Here is a 12,769-nt window from a genome sequence, read left to right on the forward strand (position 1 = left end):
GGAGAAGTCCCGTCTGCAGGAGACCGAGTTCCCTGAACGCACCGTCTCCATAGCGCAGCACGATGGTGGCAGCATCATGCTGTGGAGGAAGCTGCAGTTAGAAAAGCTGTTAGAGGCTCTAAACAACTCGAGAGTCTTTTACAGCATTCTATGTCACAGGATTCAGACAGGTTGCCATGGCAACGCAGAAAAAAAAGACTGATACCTCAGTGAAACTTAGAAAGACAAATGAAGCTGTGAGCATATGGACCTGGCTCTAGATGTAAAAATCAGGTGGTAAAGCATGAAAAGCTTCCAAAAGACCTGCAGCTGTTCTGCTAGTAAACGTTGGTTCTACGGACTGAACACGAATGTATGCCACACTTTTCAGATTTCTATCTGTAAAAACATTTTAAAAATAAAGAAAACCTAAGCTAATGCCCTACTTTGTTTTCACCCATCATACTGAAGCCTGTGAGGGTCACAAGAGGAAATGAGTAAAAGTTTAGTGGAATGCATAATTACCAAGGTGCTTTGTGATGGCAGAACAGCAGAGGTGAGAAGAACTTTAAAGAGGATGAAATGTATAGGAAGAGCAGACAGAAGGACAGAGCTCACTGACAGACTGAAGCTCAGTCTGATTCTACAAGCTGCTGCTCCATGGTCATCAATCACTTATCTATTTCTGATCAACAACGAAGGCGTAGCGTCTGCTGTGTGTTTTTGCACACTTGAGGCCAGACTGAAAAAAAATGAACACACTGATTTCTTAAAGAGGCAGAAGTCTGTATTTTCTAGGTACATTGTGCCATTTTATAACAGAATAAAGTAACTATGTTAAACTTCTATATATCAAATATGACTTAAAAGAAATTTACCTTTGGCTTCAAATTGGGCCTCTGTCCCTTTAAAACCTCCTGCTCTTTCTCCCACTCTGCCTTCAGGAAGTCATCACAACATGGCTCCTCTATTAACCCTTTAACAACGTTTTTACCAGCACTGCTCTGAGAAGCAGCTCTGCGGTTCCACCAGGTGTTTGCTAATTGCTGCTGGAGGAGCTGAGTGGAAGAAGAGCTGCTCTGTGAAGCGGAAGCTCAGAAGCTTGGAAACTGCAGCTCTGAGAAGGAGCCGCTGGGTTAAACTATGTGTTTTGCAGAGCTGAGTCGTTGCCATGGAGATTGAAGGATTCCTCAAACATGCATTAAAGGATCAAAGCAACATTCCAAGTATGATTTTGATGAGAGAATAACATGATGACATGATGAAAAACTCAAAAAAGTAGCTTTTATAGAATACCACCCCTTTAAGTTTCTGTTGCTTCCAACATGTCCAACATGTGGGCTGAATGCCAGCCGTGTTGTAGGTGGGAGTCTTCAGGATGAAGAACATGTGTTCAGCAAAATGACTTCATCTGTTTTAGGTTGTGTTTCCAGAAGCAGGACCGGATGTACTTTATGCTGCCAGTGTTAAACCTCTGTTTTCACCACCGCTTGTTCTTCTCCCTTATTCTAACAGCGTTCAGGAGAAAGACCTGATGACTAAAGCTAAAAAAGTTCATCCTACTAAAAGGCTTGTAAAATATGTTCATCAGCCAGATCCCTGGCATTCTGAGCTGAGGTAAGGAGGAGGTTCTGGTTCTGTGGAGCTGTGAGGAACTACTGAGATCTGCAGTGGGTGTGCTGTGTGTTTATCTCTCTAAGTGGATTTCCTGCACACAGTCAGGCTGCTGTGGTGTGTGTGACAGCGTGAGCGGGGTGGGGAGGGGAGCCCCACCTTGCCGGGCCGTGTACTCGTTGTCCTCGATTAGCCGGGCCAGGCCGAAGTCGGCGATCTTACACACCAGGTTGTCTCCCACCAGGATGTTAGCCGAGCGCAGGTCTCTGTGGATGTAGTTCATCCTCTCGATGTAGGCCATGCCTGCTGCCACCTGAAGAACAGAGGGGGAAAAATGCATTGGAAAGTTGAGTGGAAGGAAAAAAAACTGTGGTGGAAAGAGGTGCTAAAGCAACAGGGTTATCTGCATGACTTTGATTCTGGATTTGGAGCTTAAACAGTCGCCACACTGAGCGATTCAGGACATGCATTAGGAACTTCACAGCCAATATATTCAATATATTTTTAGCTGCAGATGAATCATTTCCAACAAATCATCAAGTGTTAGAGAACTGCTGTTGCATTTTTAATAAAATGTCTATTTTCTTATTTAACAAAGAAATTTCAGTATTTGTTCATTTCCATATTTTAATCCATTCCATAATATTGGATAGAAAAGGCTTAAATGAAAAATCAGCAGAATGTGCCACTTTGAAAAAAATGGGATTAATCGTCAGAATAATTGATGACTGAAATAGTGGTTGGTGGAGCTTTGCATTTACTGCAGAGGAGGACCCCAGCCTGTTTGGCGCCCTGGGTGAACTACCTTTTCGGCGCTCCATGAACATTGTTGGGGTTGTTGTTGGTTGGTGTGATGGTGTAAGAGCGGGTGGGGGGGGTGCAGAGCACTAAGCCACATGCCCATGTGGTCCATATCAGAAACCACCACTGATTTTATGATTAAAAGTACATGTAGAAATATGAGTGTTGAGGTCGATACACACCTGTGCTGCCATGTCCACCAGGTTGGGCAGCTTCAGCGCTCGTCCCTCTCCGTCCTTTAAGAAGTCCAGCAGGCTGCCTGCAGCACACAAACACATGCAGCTGAAAAAGGTTTCCTGTTTCCTGTTACCTTAACCCAAACTTGCTGTTCAGCCTCCACAAACCGCATCTAACAAATCTGACGGCCGACTGAGCCTGTGGGTTGAGACTGTCTGCTTCAGGTCATCAAAAGCAGCGACGGCTCAGAGGGACAAACAGGACTGGTGGCTTCACAAAGTTTACAGAGCTTCAGCTTGTTTTAAAGAGACACTCGAGCATTTCAGGCTGCAGAGATGGATGCTGATCAGATGCGGTGACATCAAAGCTTCCCTTCGTGCACGTCCTCGGCTCGCTCTGCGTTCTCTCTCTGAATTACTGCTCGGATCCTTGGCTTTGATGGTCTTAACGATCTGCAGTCCATTTCACCAGACCAGAGCGGTTGCTGCTCCGCAGAGGAACAGAAGCAGCTCAGACTAAAGGAAACAGACTTCACAGAAACTCCACTGGTTCACTGTTCTGGACTTTTTACTGGGCTGACGCGTCAGGCTGCAGGTCTGGGTAAAGGTCAGGCCAGTATGAACATCCGGATCAATTAAAAAGGTTGAACATTCATTATTTCATCTGTGAAAATCAGATCTTACAGAAACAAGACCTGAAACCAGCTAGTTCCATTTAACTGATATCTACTCTTGCAAACCATGTGATCCTCCCCAGCGCATCTCCATGACAACCAAGCTTTCCCATGTGGCGGTACCTTTGCTCATGTACTCTGTAACGATGTAGATGGGCTCCTCAGACACCACGGCGTACAGCTGCACCAGCTTGTCGTGGCGGAGCTTCTTCATGATCTGAGCCTCCTCCAGGAACGACTCGGGGGACATGGTGCCGGGCTTCAGCGTCTTCACCGCTACTTTGGTGGTGCCGTTCCACGTTCCTGCTCACACGCACACACATACACACACACATACACACACACACGCATACCAGCGTCAGCACAGCAGGAGCATCTGCTGCCATTCACACCGAGTCAGGTACACAGGCAGAGTCGACGGGAGGCAGGCATGCACATGGGGGGAGTCAGGAGGGCTTTTTTTTTTTTTTTTAAATGTCATGCAATACAGAGTGAGATCAGAGATGATGTGATTTACGTTGCTTTCTGATCACATAAACACAGAAAACTGAACCTTTACTTTGAGCTGGGGTTCCTACATGTTTTCCAAATCATCATTCCAGACTTTTGCTCACTCAGCAGGTCTTAATACTCAGTTCTTATTTTATGATATGATTTATTCATTCTCTTTTTATTAATTTTTTTGCTTGCTTGTTCATGTTTCTGAATGATGTGACCGCAACGAGGGTCCTGTGTGAGCAGTTTACGACCCGCATGATCAGAGGAGGAATGTAGACGTCACACAGCAGCTCTGTGAGCCGCCTGTGGATCAATGTTCAAGTTATTGAGCAGCGGGAGCTGATTGTATCATCACAAGAAGCTAATAAAAAGAAAGCACAACTAACAGTCTCTTCTGTAAAGATATGTTTAGATGTTTATTCAGAATCGGGAGTGTTGGGATTGCGATGAGATGATATGAGTTCAGAGTTTCCATAATTAGAATTTTTATCCTTCGTTTACGTCCAGATTTCCTGCGTCTGTCTTCTTCTGGTGCAAAATTATGATGCATGTCTCACATCAATGACAGAATGTGACATGATCATTCTGACTAACTGAATTAGTTCTATGGATGAAAATGGGACAGATCAGATTTTTTTTGTGAGGTTAAAATATGGGAATTGGGCTGTTCAGATTACCATGAAAAATTCGGCTCAGGCTTTTATAGGGCAAAAAAACCAACAACAAAATAAAAACACAGGTTTGGTTGCCATTTTCCTGCTGAGTGACTGCAGCCTGCTTCTCAGATGGGTTTAGAACCGCTTAATGTTGACGACCCGATCCACAGTCATGCATTAGAAACATGCCGCTATGTGAACCTGAACGTTTCAGTCAACTAATAAAAACATCGTCATGGATTTGAAAAATTCTCTTTTTTGCTTAAAATCCATAATTAAATTTACTTTTCATTTAATTTGGTCTAAAAATGAAACAGAAACCCAGATTTGTTCCAGACTTTAGGAACCCTACTGTCTGGAACTCACAGACCTTCTCCTCTGATCTCACTCTGAGTCAAACATACACACTGGAGTGGGGATGTTAGTGTGGCATGAACTGACTAACTGAGTCTGGAATGAGTTGGAGGAATTTATTCAGTAATCACAGTTAGCTGCTGTTAGCGGAGCAGCTGGGTGGAGGTCTCCTGCTGACCAACAGCTCACCGCCTGTCCTGCTGGGAGTGTCGACATTCAAACATCTGCAGTCCCCTGAAAAACTATTCACACCCCTTGAACATTTTTTGCATTTTGATTGACACAACCACCAACTTCAATGTGTGTTATTTAGCTACAATAGAATAGTTGGTAAAGAGAAATGGTGAAAAAAAAAGTCTTGGTCTTTAGGAGAGTAGAGTGTGAGGGAGGGGAGGCCTGCTGTGTGTTGGTGAATCATATAAAACTCATCTATACTAGATATAATTAGCTCCCCCCTAAAAGGAGAAAGAAAACAGTGCAGCTCATATTTGGATGTGTAGAAGTTGAGGAACAGATTTGCTGGTTGAATTGAGGAGCTGAAACTCTGTAAGGAATATTCCAGACACCCAGATCTCATTTGGATTTTTTTCAGGTTTTCTTACCGTAGAACACTTCGGCAAAGCATCCCGTCCCCAGCTGCTCCTCCAGGTTCAGGGCGTCTCTGCTGATCTCCCAGGCATCGTGGCTCAAGCCCACAGTGTCGGGGATGTAGTTCATGCACACGCCCGTTAAATTAAAGCACAAACCATCCGCACTCTCTACATGGTTGGGGGGGGGGAAGGGAGGCAAGGCACAAGGGTTAACTACGGGGAGAGGAGCATGCATGGAGGCGCACATGGAGGGAGGCCATGTTGGTGGGGGAAGCAGAGTCTCCTGACACACTCTGTGTTTTTGTGATTTAGAGTCTTTGCTTTATGATTCTCTCAGCTTCCACATTATTCATGATTCTCCTGTTTGGATTTCAAGGTGTGTCTGGAGTCTCTGCTCCCGTCCCCACGCCCCCCCGGTGTGACCTCCGGAGACGGCTGGGTCCGTACCCATCCAGACCTCCCCAAACTGCCCGTTCCCCAGGCGCTTGATGAGCTGCAGCGACTCCCGTGGGATCTCCCACACATCTTTGGTTTTCACCGACAGGTCGGCGAGGCGGGGCATCCCCTTGTGGCAGGGAACCACCAAGCGACAGCAGAGGCCCGCAGCACGGTCTGCAGCGCCACGCAGCAGCAAAGACGAGCAGAGGGAGACATGTGCAGAGAGTTAGCAAAGAGTCTGGCCGGGCGGAGAGGACAGAGGATACAGAAGACATGGAGGCAGAGGGGGGGGAAAAACACGCAGCAGGACGGAGATAAAAAGGTTTCTGTTGAAGGAACCTGGGAAAAAATATCCAGATCAGAGAAACAAACAGGACAAAGATGAACCAAGAAGAATTTATTTCACAATTCAACAGGAGCAGAAGCTGTGGATCAGTTCAGATCACCAAACTGGTATTGAGACCAGATACAAATGATCTGAGGAACCACAAAAAGGAGATTTCAGGAAGGAAATCTTTCCAAACCAACCTGATTCTATGTGAAAACGTAACGGCCCAACAAACCCAGCCACCAAGCATTACCCAACAACCAGAGCCTTACACTGGACTGGTTTAAATAACCTGCTGTACAGAACAGTTCTTATTGGGTCTAACTCCAGACTTTGACTAGGGCGTTTTCATGAGGCTTTTAGAGTTAGAGTTATGTCGTGGCTTCACTTCACTACATAAACTAAGACACCCTAAATTATTATTATTATGTATTTTCCATTTTATATCACAATCAAGTAACAATTAGGCCTGTCAGGATAACAAACTTTGCTGGATGATAAATTATCCCAGAAATTATTGCAATAAATGATAATATTGTTGTTTTCAGAGCATTTTCAAGTTATTTACTGGTTATGGCATAATATGGCACATTGTCGAAGATCAATAAACTTTCAATTGTAATGAGCATCTAGCATTTAACACTGGAATTGTTAAATATGTCCCACTGTTTATTTATTTCATTTATTTATCCAAAATAAATAAACAAAAAAACAACAGAACTAACTAATAAAAACAGACACTTTATAAAATGAATTATAAAGTGCCTGTAAACAAAATTGTCCTAAAAAAGGGTCTGGTTGAGACCAAAGCACCAGACTGAAGACTTTTATCATCCAGTTTTTAGTAAAAAGAGAAAAACGTTAAATTATGCCAACAGAAATTATTGAGCTTGCAATTTAATTTTAGTAATTTTTTCCTATTTATTATGCGATTAGTTGATTTATTGTTTATTGTGACAGGCCTAGTAACTATGATACCTTCGGTTGTTATACAAAATGCTGAATGTATCAAACATGATTTTTTTAAAATTAACTCAGGATTGTTTAATCATTTAATTTAAACCCTGAAAATACATTTGATCTGACATTTTTAGACGTTTAAAACTTTAAACATTCTGCTCCTGTGGCGTTTTCCTCTCTCATATCGGCTCTCAGCCTCATATGCATTTTATGGTATTTCCTGCTCTTTGTGCCAGTGGAACATTGCGTCCTGGTTTGGGTCAAACATGAAGCATTAGCTTCATGTTTGTTTCCATCCCACTGACCTCACATCAGCTGACGACACCACGCTGCCCCGGATCATGGAACCAAAACACCACAGAGCTCTGCTGTTTGCTCAGCATTGATTAAAGCAGTGGATTGGAGCAGAGTTTCCGCCGGTCCCTTCATGCTGATATGTAGAGGACGCCCCCCCCATCAGCCCCCCGCCCATAATAAGGCCCTCAGGTGTTTGCACACAGCAGTAAAGACAAGATAAAGGGCTGGATGTCTCCTGTGGGAGGATTAATGCTGCGGACCGGACCATCAGAGCCCATCTGGGCCACCTCAGCTCCACGCAGTGATCGATACATCGACACGCCGCTGCGTTCACTCCACTCATAAAACCCGTCAATGAGAGGCGGGTTGCTACGCAGCGAGAGTGAAAGCAGAGCCCAGGGAGAGATCAATCTGAGATTAGCTCTGAACTCTGATAACTGCTCTGAAAAAACAAGAGTCACTCAAAACGATCTTTAGGTAGGAAAAAGTCCAAAAGAATCATGGAATTTTAAAGGTAATGAAAGAAAACAAATTAAAAAATCCAAGCTGATTGCTTCAAGTCATTTTGATCAGAGTCTGAGTGGAGCTGGAAATAAAAAACTAAATACTGCAAATGATCCGTCGTGTTTATTAATCCTGAAACATTTAGAAGGACATAAACTTAGTCCCAGGACATCACTGCCATGCAGAACTGCCTTTACTATGGGGGATGGGGCTCTCTGTCCAGGGCGGCACAGCTGGTGGGGTCAGCTGAACCCACAGCGAATGTTTGTTACTTATCTACATGTCCAGTGGACAGTATCAGAACTTTAAAAAAAAAAGACAAAAAAGAAAAACAAACAAAAAGAAAAATACAACTCTCTATACAGGTGGCTGATGATGCTGAAGCTGGCATCTGATTTGAAGCTGATGTCAATTGGTGAAAAATGTAAAAGCTACTTCAGTTTTTAAAGGCATCTCAACTGAAGGCATTTCCTTAACTACCAGGATTAATACATATTGATAAATGGACCTGGTTTGATGTGGATTGGCAGAAAGACGGGCCTACCCACAGTCCTACATTAAAAACATCTGCTGAACACCAAAAATAAACCGTTGTTCCAACAGATCTGCTGCAGGTACAGTTCTGATCCTAAATCACAGGAAATGTTTGAAACATGCCAAGCTTGATAGTTTTAAACCTGAGTATTTTGAGCATTTGGTTTTATTTACTTTCAGTTTTACTACATAGGCCAAACAACAAGTATGTTGTTGCTTCTGAAAGGTTTAAAGAACGGTGTCTGTATGTGACTGTCACAGAAGAAAAGCCAATTAACAGCAAGATGCCAAACAAGCAGAAGCCCTGAAAAGAGTCAAGGTCATAACTTCGTCTGATGTGGATCCAGGGGTCACCTAAAGTCGATAAGATGCAGAAGGATGGTTAGAGAATCAATGGGGTTGACCGTACGGGTCGATGAGCCAACGTGCCAACTAGAGCGAGTCAGAAAGAATCTCCCTTTTCCCCATGAGGGGGAGCCAGTGGGTGGGGATGAGAGACAGTAACCAGCTTAAGACAAACAGTCACATCAGTGACTCCAGCTGGATGGACATATAGGAACAGAACAGAGTGAAAAGGATGAATGAAGACTAAAGCAGTGAAGGTCTAATACTCCATCTCTGAGCAGCTCACAGCGATGGAGCAGGAGAACCTTTATAGTCTACCACAGTGAATATTGTCAAAGAAGAAGAAGAAGCTGACGTGGAGCCGTTTGTAAAGTTACAGTCAAAAATTAACAGCAATAATCTGGGTTACTTTACGGTGGCTGACAGGTCCAAACGAGCTGCAGACACATGTATGGTGCCAACTCCAGAACACGAAAACACAAAAAACAGATGCAACAGAAAAACGCTGCAAGCACAAAAAAATATGCTGCAACAAGATAAAATAGAAGTAAAAAACTTCAATCGACAGTTTTGATGATGCTGGAATCACAGGAGAAAGGAAAAAGGGGGGGAAGTACTGCAAATAGTAAAAAAACAACTTTTAATGCAAAGTTGCTCTAAAAGTTGCATTGAAAGTCCATTAAAAGTGCCAACTTTGCATTAAAAGTGTCACTATTTACCGAATGACACTTCATGACAACAGTCAGACATTCATAAATACTCCTTCATGTTCATGACAGTGTCAGGTCACTCTGTCAAATAAAGTGTTACTGAGTTTATTTATTCAGTGGTTGAAAATAACCAGTGGAACAATTACTGGTTCTATTACTAAAAACCCGAGTAGAGAAAGTTTTAATCCCCAGTTCTTAATGTGTCATACTGCGCTGAATACATCAAACATTTACTGTACACTGAACAGTTTCCTAATAAACTGTAAACATGGAAGAAATGCTCTTCGTTTTACCTGAGTAGTGCTGAACCAGCTGCTGCAGCGTGTCAAACTGAGCCCTGGTGGTGATGTAATATCCTCCGCTGTCCAGCTTACGAATCTTATAGTGCTTGACGTGATCTCCTTTCTCATCATCCCAGTCCCGTATGGACAGGGAGAAGGCCCCTGGAGGACAGTGGGAGTTAGGAGGGAGGAAAGGCTCAGTGTGTGTGTGGGCGTGTGTGTGTGTGTGCTCGCTTTACCCTTAGTGGTTTCGCTCTCTCGGATCAGATAGGTGCCCCGAGGATTGCTGGTGGACAGCAGCTGTCTCTCTGCATCCTTGCGGCCCAGTTTACCAAAGTACCAGCTGCAAGAAAACAGTCAGCTCAAACGGTCTGGATAACTTTTCCTTAATTCATTCCTTTAATTGTATAAAATTCTAGACTAATAAACTCTGATTCACTGATTGATAAGGTGGGTGGAGCCTAATCTAACACCTCTCTGAGTGGCCTCACAGTGCAGGCTACCCTAACTGATTCAAACCAGTCACATTCCTCCATTCTATTACAGCCTCCCATTAAAACCATTAAAGACCAGAACTTACTCTTCAGCTTGGATGGAGTCTACTGGAGCCACGTAGTTACTGGGGATGTAACCGCTGCCCCCGGTGGTCAGCGAGCGCGCGTCCCACCAGTCCCCCTCACTGAAAAACACAGACATCATTGTCATTGGTCGGTTTGGAATGCAAAATGAAGCAACAAAGATTCAACATGTGTATAAGTCAGATTTCCATATGACCTAGCATGACTTTCTTACAAACTTCTGTCAGAAATGATTATATTGTTACATTCCATCCTCTCAGTCCTTCTCCTGTATTGTTCTTAAAGTCCTACTTCCTCCTATTTCCTAATAGTTAGTCTTCAGTCTATACTGGAGAACTCCAAGTAAAAAACATGGTGCTGTTTATCTTGAAGCTCTTTCGGCTTAAAACAAAACAAAGATGCAATTGTCGTCTGAAATCTGCCTAAGTTATTACATTGATAGATGTTTTAGCAGAAGATACGGGGCTGGATGATAAAAATAAAACACCATGTAAAGGCGGCTGACTGACGCTCAGACACTCTCTCAGGATGTTGCACCAACAGGGTAAAAGCAGGAAGGAGTCTCAGCTGATGGAGGAACATCTTTCCAGAACAACACGGCCGGGTTTTAGTGTCTCTTTCTCAGATTTTAAAACACTGCTTCCTTGTGCTGCACGTCTCTGTCAGAAAGGTCTTCACGCCAATCATGTTGCTCAGAACTTCCTCCAGTTCTAAAGGAGGAAAACACATTTGAATAATGTGCATCTCTGTCTCCATCTCAGGTCAGGCTCTAAAAGAAGCATTAACAGGGTTTGCTTCATCCAGAGCAGCTAAACAATAAGCTGCTTCACTTGTCTCTGGAATAATGTCCACCTGATGGGTCACATGTGACCCAGTGGGTCACATGTGTTCCTGTGCAGACAGTAATGAGCTCAGTGAGAACTGCTGGCTCTTCTCCAGAACCTAGCAAAGTGCACAAACCACCTTCACTTCTCAGTAGTAACTCCAAACTCAACATTCCAGATGTCAGTCACACATCCATTCTAACAGAGATATTTACACTGGATATGAAATTATCCAGGACTGTTTGTGTTTTGTTTTTGTGTTTCCTTTTCGATCATTATTAACATTAAGGTTTTTCCGTATGCCGTTCAGTTTTGTGTTCATTATCGTCATCAGGGTCTTACTATATTTTATTATTATTACTTCTTTCATCTACGTGTTTTGGTTCAGGCCTTTCTGTTTTCAGTTTTCTGTTGCTGCTGATCACTTTGTGTTAATCAATCTCCATTCCTCAGTTTCTTTTCTGTCATCATATGTCTGTCTCATCATGTTCCTTTGTCTTTCTCCACTCCTATATATTATTTTTCATATATTCTCTGTAACTGTACGCGGATTCAGTGGGTTCGTCCTCATGTTTGATCCGTGGTGTGAGAGATGATGACAGACTCGATCGGGACAAACCGGGGAAACTTTGACTTTACCCTCTAACAGTCAGATCATAGAAGGTTTTATTTCAGGGACACTTTTCGGTTTTGTTGTTGTATGGACTACTGCATGAGTTGTTTCATGGTGATGGAGTGCATAAAGATGAATGGAAGTAAGGAAGACCTCAAAGACCTCAAAGAATAAAAGTAAGTAGGAAACAATGGGAGAAAGAAATGAAGGAGACGAGGAAAGAAATAATGGTTAAAAAAAGACGGGATAAACATTAACAGAAGGAATCAAGGAATAAAAGACAGAAGGATACAAAGAAAAATGAAGAGGAGAAAAGAAGGAAGAACATCAGAGAGTGAGGGAGGAAGGTAAGCTAGAGGGAAGTTGGATAGCGGCAAAAAAGAAAAGACAAATGGATCCAGTTAGATGATGGGATATGAAAGAGTTTTCTCTACTTTTCCCAAACTGGTCTAAACTGCAGAAACACTTAAACTCTGATTGCTCTCCAGACAGTGCAGGACGTGGGGCGACCTGAGCAGGTGGAGCAGAGTAGAGCTCTTTCCCCTTCAACCATCTCTGCAGCACCACAAACAGAAAACAACAACAGCAGTGAACCAGCAGCCTCCTGCTGCCTCTGATGGACCCAGAGCCTCTGCAGACCTCAGGGCTGCAGACTGGGACAGGCCATCACAGCACCGCTGTGTTTGTCCACAGCAGCCAGTCAGACCAGAGCAGCTCCGGCTGAGCAGCAAACAGCTCAGATGTTTTTGCTTCAACAGGCAGGCTGAGAGCCGAACGCAGCAAACGCCTCAACCTCTCCAGGGACGCAGGTCTGCTTCCTAAAGGATGTCAGCACGCAGCAAAACCAAACATCAACACGTCTGAGGCTCTGCCTCACTTCCTCACACAAGGGTGGTCCCTTCCTACCAGCTCTCACAGCCTGGAGCAGAGGAGTTCTAACTTTTTTTCTTTTTTTTTTGGTTGCTGTTTTCCCACAGCTGTCCAGCAGGTGGCAGTGGAGGGCAGCTCGACGAAG

At 43.7% G+C, this 12,769-nt stretch overlaps 1 protein-coding gene across 4 annotated transcripts in view; it reads right to left on the reverse strand.

The window, feature by feature from the left end:
* The window catches only part of LOC102237794 (tyrosine-protein kinase Fyn), a 74,083-nt gene that overhangs the window by 3,083 nt on the left and 58,231 nt on the right, over window positions 1–12,769 (reverse strand). For 3 of the 4 annotated variants that reach the window (XM_023347650.1, XM_005806021.3, XM_023347651.1), the window contains 7 exons: window positions 10,320–10,418; window positions 9,979–10,082; window positions 9,752–9,901; window positions 5,790–5,954; window positions 3,368–3,547; window positions 2,577–2,653; window positions 1,753–1,906 (listed from right to left, as the gene is read on the reverse strand). In XM_023347650.1, coding sequence (XP_023203418.1) covers window positions 1,753–1,906; window positions 2,577–2,653; window positions 3,368–3,547; window positions 5,790–5,954; window positions 9,752–9,901; window positions 9,979–10,082; window positions 10,320–10,418 — 929 coding nt within the window. Of the gene's footprint in view, window positions 1–1,752; window positions 1,907–2,576; window positions 2,654–3,367; window positions 3,548–5,354; window positions 5,511–5,789; window positions 5,955–9,751; window positions 9,902–9,978; window positions 10,083–10,319; window positions 10,419–12,769 lie in introns of all 4 variants that reach the window. The other variant, XM_023347652.1, reaches the window with a different exon arrangement.

The sequence above is a fragment of the Xiphophorus maculatus genome, chromosome 15 (assembly GCF_002775205.1).
Source record: "Xiphophorus maculatus strain JP 163 A chromosome 15, X_maculatus-5.0-male, whole genome shotgun sequence".
Classification (NCBI taxonomy): domain Eukaryota; kingdom Metazoa; phylum Chordata; class Actinopteri; order Cyprinodontiformes; family Poeciliidae; genus Xiphophorus; species Xiphophorus maculatus.